The sequence below is a fragment of the Gymnoscopelus microlampas genome, assembly GCF_963454915.1.
Source record: "Gymnoscopelus microlampas genome assembly, chromosome: 11".
Taxonomy (NCBI): Eukaryota; Metazoa; Chordata; class Actinopteri; order Myctophiformes; family Myctophidae; genus Gymnoscopelus; species Gymnoscopelus microlampas.
In genome coordinates, this window is record NC_139948.1 from 52868779 (window position 1) to 52879821 (window position 11043).

Sequence of the window (11043 nt, forward strand, 5' to 3'; positions counted from 1 at the left end):
AACATGTATTTACATGTATTACTCTTATGATTACTATAGAATATTATAGTACAGTCAGTGGCGTGTGAACCACTCGAAACCTAGCATCCCTTTTCTCAGGAGAACTTTAGCCAAAAATAGCCGATCTACAAGCCCACAACGCCTCGCGCTGCGAGGCGTTGTGGGCTTGTAGATCGGCTATTTTTGGCAAAGAGGTATAGGTGTAGAGGGAAAAAAGAGCAGACCAAGTAAACAAAAGGTGCGCAAGGTGCCCTTTTTTTTTTACTTGAGCACCTGCCCCTCAAAATGTCTGTGCACGCCACTGAGGAGAGGAGAGGAGAGGAGAGATGAAGACGTGTGAATAGAATTAGTCAATCTGTCAATGGACAGAAAGTTAATATTTAATCACCATCTCCGGTGTGTGTGTGTGTGTGTGTGTGTGTGTGTGTGTGTGTGTGTGTGTGTGCGTGCGTGCGTGCGTGCGTGCGTGCGTGCGTGCGTGCGTGCGTGCGTGTGTGTGTGATCATAGTTTGTAGGATTTACGACAGCTTAAAGTCCATTTAAAACAGACTCAGTGTTGAAGTGTCCTTGAGCAAAGACACAGTGACCCAGCAGCCTGTCTGGGTTCTGATCGGTACATGGTGTCCACAGACCGGGCTACTGAACAGTCAGCAGCTCAATGTTCTGGGACTAAACTCACACCACAAACAGCACTAAACAGAGAAAGACTACACACAGGAAGACAATACAAGTCATAGTAAGCCATTAATTAAGTAATTATCATGACTTTTTTCAAAAGGAGTAATAAGTAACTAGTGACTTATTAGTCTTGTTGGGTAATATGCCCGACACGGGCAGTGAGCCAGGAGCATACTTATTATCTACATCACAGCTGCTGCTGCCGTATGTGAGTACAGGCTGTCAGTGAGTGTCTGCAGGCGTCTGATATAATACTACTTATCTCACATCAACACAGAACCCCCCCCCCCAGTGGTGTGCACAGACATTTTGAGGGGCAGGTGCTCAAGTAAAAAAAAAGGCACCTTGCTGCCTTAGTAGTGTGAGATTTATAGAAGAAAATTGCAACAACGCACATTTTGGGGAATTGTTAATATATTAGAAGCTTTTAATCCAGAATTGATCGATGTCACCATGGGCTATATACTGTAAACCAGGGGTCTTCAACGTTTTCAGGCCAAGGACCCCCTAGCTGAGAGAGAGATGAAGCAGGGACCCCCCTCTATATTGTATAACATTGTGTTTAAGATTATACTTTTTTTTGTTTACTTGGTCTGCTCTTTTTTCCCTCTACACCTATCCTATCTACACCTAACTCTTTGCCAAAAATAGCCGATCTACAAGCCCACAAGTGAGCTTGTAGATCTGCTATTTTTGGCTAAAGTTCTCCTCAGAAAAGGGACGCTAGGTTTCGAGTGGTTACGGTAAAAAGAAAAATCATATCACATAAAGATTTGGCGGACCCCCTGTAGTAACTCTGAGGACCCCCTAGGGGTCCCGGACCCCCTGTTGAAGACCCCTGCTGTAAACTGAAGTGCCCTTTTTTTCGAAAGGGCACTTCTGGTCAAGAGGGCAAAGGGCAGATGCTCTAGCACCACCTAGAGTCTATCTGTGCACGTCCCTGCCTGCCTGAGTGAGATGCCATGCAGTGGCATGGAGCGCACGTGGACTCGCTGGTCCACGTGCGCTCCATGCCACTGTGGAACACGCTGTGAGAATGCTGAGGAACCTGCTGCTCAACCTGGTGGTCAACTGTGTCAAAGGCTTTAGGAAGCTATTAGGTGGTGCACGCACATCCTAAAAATTGCAACGGGTGCTGGATCCGACTAAATGAACATGAACAGAAGTTAAGGGTCCGCACACCGTCTTAATGCTCCCAGTATATTTATTGAATGAAGCGGTCAAAAATAACAACGTTTCGGTCGGTGACCTGACGAAGTCAGTTATCAGGGGCAGGAAGGTCAGTGAAGGTGATGTAGATCCATATTATTATTTTTTATTATTCCATATTACTTTTTACGGTGGTGAACACACCAAAAACAGCTGATCTGCAAGCTCACAACGCCTTGTGTATGCGACGAGTCACGAGCGTGTAGATCAGCTATATGTTTTTACGTGTCGTGACACCATTGTTTAAATTGGATTTACAGACAGACAGAGACATAGAGATACAGAGAGACAGACAGACAGGCAGACAGGCAGGCAGGCAGGCAGGCAGGCAGGCAGGCAGGCAGGCAGACAGACAGACAGACAGACAGACATATGCCTTCTGGGGGAGATTTGCAACACTCTAGTAATTACTGTTCTTTTGTATGAGAGACAGGTTCTTGTCACGAGAAAACATCTCTGTGTGTGTGTGTGTGTGTGTGTGTGTGTGTGTGTGTGTGTGTGTGTGTGTGTGTGTGTGTGTGTGTGTGTGTGTGTGTGTGAAGAACCTGTTTCCATCTCTCTCTCTCTCGTAGATTTAATTAGTTATAAATAAATAGTCACAAGTCATTAAAACTATATAACGCGCGCACGCACACACACACACACACACACAAGGATGAGATAAGCAGCAATATCATGTGCTGCGAGAGAGAGAGAGAGAGAGAGAGAGAGAGAGAGAGAGAGAGAGAGAGAGAGAGAGAGAGAGAGAGAGAGAGAGAGAGAGAGAGAGAGAGAGAGAGAGAGAGAGAGAGAGAGAGAGAGAGAGAGAGAGGTATATGTATGTGTACATACACACACACACACACACACACACACACACACACACACACACACACACACACATCAAAGAGCCTCATTAATCCCTTCAGGGTCATTAAGGTGCAGCTGGTTCATAGACAAACACTGACATCCCAGCAAACAAACACATGTTGACCCTACGACCCCTGGGGTCATAGGGTTAGAGTCTCAGGCTAGACTATACTTGTACACAATCTATAGAGAGAGTCTGCAGCTGTTATAGAGACACAAACAAGCACTCACACTGGTTACTTAAGTAAAAGTATCAATACTGCAATGTAGAATTACTCTGTTAGTAAGTAATTAGTCTGGAGTAAAAGTACAAAAGTATTGGTATCAAAATGTACTTAAAGCAGTGGTTCTCAAACTTTTTCATGTCAAGGACCCCCTAATTGACACTTATTACCCCGCGGACCCCCATTTGAAAAAATAAGCCAGGGACCCCAATAAGAGAAGGTTTTTACGGCTCTATAGCAGTGATTCTCAACCATTTTAATTTCAAGCACCCCCAGTTTGACATGCATTAGGGCTACGGACCCCCATTTAATGGCATTTATACCTCTGGGACCCCAATTCACATTGTAAAACGAATGTTAATTTAACTCTGAGAGTGTACAAATGGAACCAAATGGACCCGTTAGGGTCCATTTGGTTCCATTTGTACACTCTCAGAGTTACAGACCCATAACGGTCCATTTGGTTCCTGTCCATCATCTAGCTGGGGACCCCCTGGAACCCCCTCAAGTACCCCTGGGGGTCCCCGGACCCCACTTTGAGAACCAATGACTTAAAGTACCGAAAGTAGAAAGTACTCATTGTGCAGAATGTCCCGTTTCGCAAGTTTTCAAAATGTATAACAATCTTTTGAAAATAGCAGATCTACAAGCGCACAATGCGTCGTAGTGGCTGATTTTACACTTGGTTGCATGCTGAAAATAGCCGATCTACAAGCTCAGATCTGCTGAGCTTGTAGATCTGCTATTTTCAGAGTGGAACACCCGAGCGCAACCAAACATAAAATGACTTGTCTCTTAGTTCTACTGGATCTCTTCACAACCAGTTCCTCCCTACTACTACAGTACTTCTACTTTTTATTCCTTGTCGAAATTGTCAATATATTTAGTCTCAGCTTAAGTCGTCATAGTTTAGTTTTTTATTTCGTTTTCGTCAGTGAAAAAAGGCAGTCGACGCACATTTTTCGTTCATCGCTTTAGTCGACAAAATCAACACTGGTCTGAAGAGGAGAGTCTTCAGATTAGCACAGATTTAAAAGCAGAGGGAGATAAACCATTTAGCATGGTGGTTAGTTTAGCAAGCGGATCATAAGACCTAATGATGATGACGATGATGATGAGGTGATGACAAGAGAAGAAAAGTATCGCCTGCTGAATGAACAGGTTCATTAACAGGGTTAAGAGGCCATGAACACAGGGCCCTGACTGCCTGCCTGCCAGGCGAGCCAGCCATGCATTTCTATCAGTGGCGTAACAAGCCAACACTGGGTCCTACTGTGGGGTGGTCAACACAGGCCCTCCAGCCCCCATCAACCCCCCTACCTCCCCACACCAGTATCTCTCTCACAGCTGATACAGACCATAATAGGTTAACTTGTCATAACTTGCCTGTCAAATCATAATGGATACAAAGTACCCAAATCTAGTGGCTTCAATCAATCTGCCCACTGAACCACTGCAGCTGTCAATGAGCTTTCATACAAGACACCAACCTGCTCATCAGGAGCAACTAGGGGTTCAGTGCCTTGCTCAAGGACACTTCCACACTAACTCTGAGGGAGCCCGGGATCCAACTCCGGACTTCATTCTGCCGGGCACTCTACCCCTGAGCCACTGCCAGGTGTGTGTGTGTGTGTGTGTGTGTGTGTGTGTGTGTGTGTGTGTGTGTGTGTGTGTGTGTGTGTGTGTGTGTGTGTGTGTGTGTGTGTGTGTGTGTGTTCTAGTCACCTGTAGTTCACACCAGGCCACCTCCACGGTGGTCTCAGTATCCAGACCCTTGTAGACGGTCTTGAAGGAACCCTGACCGATCTCCACGTTGAACTTCAGGAAGCGTCCGTCGGGGGAGGTGGCCACCGCCCGCGTCTCCACTTCCTCTTCCTGTTCCTGTTCCTCTTCCTGTTCCCTCTGGCCGGGGGGGGGTCTCCTCATAGGACCGCCGGCGTCTGACTCCTCTGAGGAGGAGCTGACCACCAGGGTGGGCCCGGTGGGCCCGGTGGGCCCGGGTTCTGCCTGCATCCTGGTGCTGAGCGGACCTTAGTGGTGGAACAAGGACGTACAGTAGTAGAAGACAGGGTTAAAGGACGACTTCACCCATTTTCAACCTGTCTTCATATAACTGGTCCTCACTAATGCTCATGATAATACGGCACCATTTTTGTCTACTCAGTCTGTGTACACTTCAGAAACCCATCTACCAGTGACATCATCGATGGGGAATCCAAGCTAATAGAAACTACAGGCTTTGTATTCTTGGAAAGTTAGCATGCTATGATGGAAGACATTGTTCTTCCATCATTACTTTAATAAAAATCGAAATAAAAAAATCAAAATATTGAAGGAAAAAAGAAACCTTCCTAACGATGATGTCACTGGTAGGCGGGTTTCTGAAGTGTCCACAGCCCTCCTATGAGACACAGACTGAGTAGGAAAAAAATCCACCATTTTATCAGGAGCATTAGTGAACATTAATGACTTCAGTCTGTATTAGTCGCTTAACGACTAGTATTACAATAATATTGTCTTTTTTTATGTCCAATGTATTCGTATTTACGTTTATAAAGATAACATAACTAAATGCATTTGAAATTAAATAAAAATGTTACTTTTTAGGATGCCAATTCAAAAGTCCCAAAAATAGCAGATCTACAAGCTCAAAACGCGTCGCAGCGCGACACGTTTTGAGCTTGTAGATCTGCTATTTTTGCTACTTTTGTGTGATTGTGCATTCATTTACAAAAAAGATAAAATACGGAGTTAAGAGGTTTCTGCCCGACAACAACCATATGCAATGTGACGCTCTGGAGTGAGTGTGGAAATATAGTGGGCCTCTGCATCATCAGAGTTGCATCACTCGGCCCTGTAGTAGTGTATATCTGTCTGCTTTCTTAAATGTCATCATGATTTGATCCCATTTGAAACAAGCCGTTGTGCTTTTATGAGCGATCCAGTTTAGAGGACCTTGTATTGTTAACTGTACTTCCATGTACTGTTTCCATGTCTCTCTAAACGACGTACATCAATCAATCAATCAATCAATCATGAGAGGTTTCTGTCGAAGCACTGACCTCCAGCTGCAGTGGGAGTGGTGGCGTCCGTGGTCTGTGAGCTCTGAGAGCTCTGTGAACTCTGTGAGGTCTGTGACACCTCCTCATCGGTCTCCTCTTCCCCTGACGTCTGAGACATGATGATGACCTCGATGACCGTGACACATTTAACCCCCTGATCGCCTGGAAGAACATATAACTCATTATTTAACCATAAGACCCTGAGGACGATTCTACAAATGTCTTCTAAATCCTAACAGTTTTCTGAAACACTTTATGTTGCTGTACTATCAGTGGTTCTCAAACTTTCTTCATGTCAAGGACCCGCCAAAATGATATGTATTTGGCCGCGGACCCCCATGTCAAAATATGTTGTAAAATAAATGTTCACTTTGAAAAAAATATATATATTTAAAGATTTGCACAAATGTTCACGATCTTTCAAAAAAATAGCAGATCTACAAGCTCATAGCACGTAGCCTCGCGTAGCCAGACAATATCACACGACACACTGCGTGGATATTAGTCTGGTCCCTATCAACGATAGATTTTTTTCCAAGGGGCGGTTACAAAAAGATCCAAACGGACTCTATTGGTTAGACTTAAACCAACCAGAGCAGTGCTTCCTTGTACGAACCAATCAGAGCAGTGCTTCCTGGTTGATAAGCCCACCCACATTTGAATACTGGGCCCTGGTTGGTCCCGCACAACCTCTGCGGGAGAGAAATAAATTCTCTATGGAGGGGGGCCAGACCTAATCTGCCGAGGGCTAAAGTGCATGCAATTTTGCAAAGGCAGATTCGTCTGGAACCAGGCTACATAGCACGGCACTCTGTGCCACGCCATGAGCTTGTAGATCTGCTATTTTTGAATAGCCAAAGAAATCGTTCCCGGATTGAATGGGTTAACATTAATAAAAAAGACTTAACATACAAGGATGCGTGGTTACCATGGTAACACAAAAGGGCCATGCTCTGATCCAACTATAGGCAGAAACATTCACTTTTCATTTTCACGCCAAAAGAAAAAATGTCTTTGGGTGTCTTTCTATCCACTACAACCCCAGCATCCATATTCCGGGGAGACAATTAGAACAAAGAAATTGCAGATCTACACGCTCTTTTGAGCTTGTAGATCGGCGATTTTTAGCAAAGACAGAAAAAGAACGATCCAAGTACAGAGACAACACAGTCGACCCAGTCCGGAGGAGTTATAAAGTCCCTTTAAGTTGGGTTAACTTGGTAAAAGTAAGACAGCATCATGCCAATAACCAGTCATAAAGTATATTCATGTGAGAACATGATTAGATTACAAGCAGAATGTGTTAAACACATCGCCATCTGTCTCTAAGCTTTAGATCTACTCCTTTTACTGAGAAGAGCAGAAAGTGTGACAAACTGTGTAAAGAGTTAAACCAAATTAGATCAAAACCCTTGACTAGCACAACTGTTACTGAACAGAGAGCAAGGCTTTAGTTGGCGTTTTGTTGACATCCAAACAGGCCTTACTGAAGTTTATGGTCAGATTAAAAAACAATCTGCTTCAGAGAGGCACTCTCTTTCGAGGAACTCTCTTTCACTGCATCTCTTATTCGTCACGTTCAGTGGTGTAAAGTAACTAAGTACATTTACTGAAGCACTGTTACTTTTCTGCAGTATTTCCAGATTTCAATACTTTTACTTCTTCTCCACTACATCTCAGAGGCAAATGTTGTATTTTTACTCCCCTACAATTATTTGAAAACTTAAGTTACTAGTTACTTTGTAGATTTTTATTATTATTAAAAAATGTACCACTTCAGCCCTATTCAAACTTTGGCTATTTGAAAATAGCAGATCTAAAAGTTCACAACATGAATAGCCAAATTTAAATAGGGCTGAAGTGGTAAATGTTTTAATAATAATCAAAATATACAAAGTAACAAGTAGCTCAAGTTTTCGATCAATCAATCGATATGAGTTCTCTATCAAAAAATAAACAACGGCCATGCAGCCAATCAGAATCTATAAAACTACAGCCATTCTCTCCTCCCGCCACAAGAGGCCACTAGAACAGTTCGAGAACCAAGCATTTGCAATGGATTCTGGGAACTGTAGGACCCAGACAGCAATGTGTTCAGAGTGAGACACAAAATAATGGTGTTGTTTTTTTCAGCTGCTATGAAATCTAAATGTTTTTAGATATAATATGTATGTATTTATTTATGTTTTAATTGACACAGTTAATGCAGAGGTGGACAGTAACAAAGTATATAACACAGTACATTTATTTTACTTAACTGTACAATACCAGTGATGGAAGAAGTACTCATATATTTTACTCAACTAAAAGTATCAATACCCTATTGTAGAAATAGTCTGTTAAGTACAAGTTCGATATTCAAAATTTGTATTGGCATCAACATATACTTAAAAGTGCCAAAAGTAAAAGCTACTCATTATGCAGAATGTCTCATTTCACAAGTTTTCAAATGTATAAAAATCCTTTTAAAATAGCAGATCTACAAGCTCAATATTGTTGCTATTCTTAATGATTTATTCTTATCGAGAATCAGTATGATCGCTGACCAGAGCGTTTTACTGTGTGTGTGTGTGTGTGTGTGTGTGTGTGTGTGTGTGTGTGTGTGTGTGTGTGTGTGTGTGTGTGTGTGTGTGTGTGTGTGTGTGTGTGTGTGTGTACTCGTATTCTATTGTTTGGGAACAATCCAAGTCTTTTATCTTGAAGTGTGGGGCTCAAAGTTTAACGTGCATCCTGTATGCCATGTGTTCACATACTGTAGTAGTGTACACATGTAACCAAATGGACCCTCATCCATTTGTAATCCAGAGTGTACACATGTAACCAAAATGGATCTGTTACTTTTTCTACACTCTTATATGATAATTATATTAACAGGTTTAAATAGTGCCGCTTCCCTTGATATAGATTCATTGATAAGACCTAATATCAATGACGTGATAAGACCGAGAATCAGGTCTATTTGCCACTATGCATACAGCCATATGCAGGTATGAAAGGCAGCGATGGAAAAAGTACTCAAATGTTTTACTTAAGTAAAAGTAAGTATCAATACTACAATGAAGAAATACTCTGTTCCAAGTAAAAGTCCGGAATTAAAAATTTACTTGAGTAAAAGTACAAAAGTATTGTGTCATCAAAAATACTCATTATGTTGAATGTCCAGTTTCACAAGTTTTCACATGTATAAAATGTATACAAATCTCTTGAAAACAGCAGATCTACAAGCTCACAATGCGTCGCATCGCGACGCATTGTGAGCTTGTAGATCTGCTATTTTCAAATGGCCTAAAATGTATATAGGGCTGAAGTGGTTAATGTATGTTTTTTTTTACTTTACTGGAGTATTTCCAGCTTTCAATACTTTTACTTCTACTCCACTACATCTCAATAAGTATTTCTACATAGCATAATTGATACTTTTACTTAAGTGAAATATATGTGAGTACTTTCTCCACCACTGAGCAGCAGTAGCAAACATCAACATCAAGTTGCAAACAACATTTACACATCTAGAAGTATGATGTGGTTTAACATGTGACCTTCATGCTGTACTAGGTTTTGTTTATTCAACATTCCAGAGACTATTTGTAGGAATGAATGCAAAGGACATTCTTCAAAAGCACATCTTCTACACCAGTGGTTCTCAAACTTTTTCATGTCAAGGACCCCCAAATTGACACTTATTAGCCCGCGGACCCCCATTTGAAAAGATATGCCAGGGACCCCCCATGAGAGAAGATTTTTTACGGCTCTAGCAGCGTTTCTCAACCACTTTGATTTCAAGGACCCCCAGTTTGACATGCATTAGGGCTACGGACCCCCATTTAATGGCATTTATATCTCTGGGACCCCAATTCATATGGTAGAATCAATGTTGGTCTGTAACTCTGAGAGTGTACAAATGGAACCAAATGGACCCTAACAGGTCCATTTGGTTCCATTTGTACACTCTCAGAGTTACAGACCCATAAGGGTCCATTTGGTTCCTGTCTATCATTTAGCTGGAACCCCCTCAAGTACCCCTGGGGGTCCCCGGACCCCACTTTGAGAACCAACGCTCTACACAGAGTCAGCATTAAGAGAGAGATAAAAGAGCACAACAACAAGAGATAAGACAGAACTTAACATTCCTTCAATACAAAGTACAACTCATAGTAAAACTAACACTAAACATAGAATGCTGAAGAGGAGAAGCTGTGCTATATCTACACACACATATGTGTATGAAACATTATTGTGTAGGATCAGTGTGTGTTTACCTGTTGTGACACGCAGGCTGTCCTTTCTGTGTTGATGTGAAGCTGATCTGCAGTCTGACACACACTCTGCTTCTATCAGTAGCTGCCAGAACTACCCCCCCCCCCCCACACACACACACACACACACACACACACACAAACAAACCACGACACACTCTCACACACCCCGCCCCTCTGCTAGAGACGACTTTGCATGAAGTGCTTTTACTGCACTTACGTAACTTACTACTACTACTGTGTGTGTGTGTGTGTGTGTGTGTGTGTGTGTGTGTGTGTGTGTGTGTGTGTGTGTGTGTGTGTGTGTGTGTGTGTGTGTGTCAGAGGGACAGACAGTGTAGGTAGAAGTGTGACGGTGTCATGAATACGGACACACACACACACACACACACACACACACACACTGTATTACCAGCATTCTATGAATGCCAGTTTTAACCCCTTGAAACCCAACATAGCCGAGCTACAAGCTCACCCGAAACACGCCGAGCCGCAGCGCTTTGTGAGCTTGTAGATCTGCTATTTTAGAATAGCCAAAGCCAAGCATTCGCTCACACACACACACACACACATCAAGGAGCAGTGTCAGAGTTCAACCGGGGTGAGACTTATATCATATGCATTCTATGTATAGAATGTCGTTTTTTGAGTTTGCAAAGTTGTGCAAGTGCATGCATTGCACACACAGACACGATTTTAAGGCATGGCACATGTATTTGTAGTAAAGCTTGTTTCAATAACAAGGTGTTGCTGCATTCAGTCACT

At 42.7% G+C, this 11043-nt stretch overlaps 1 protein-coding gene across 1 annotated transcript in view; it reads right to left on the reverse strand.

Annotated features, from left to right (window-relative positions):
- The window catches only part of LOC311054863 (uncharacterized protein), a 43504-nt gene extending 33140 nt beyond the window's left edge, over window positions 1-10364 (reverse strand). The window contains exons 1-3 of the mRNA XM_084070860.1: window positions 10282-10364; window positions 6023-6184; window positions 4686-4990 (exon numbers count right to left, since the gene is read on the reverse strand). Of these exons, the coding sequence (XP_083926986.1) occupies window positions 4686-4990; window positions 6023-6140 (423 nt within the window). The 5' untranslated portion in view covers window positions 6141-6184; window positions 10282-10364. The remainder of the gene's footprint in view (window positions 1-4685; window positions 4991-6022; window positions 6185-10281) is intronic.
- Window positions 10365-11043: the final 679 nt, after the last annotated feature.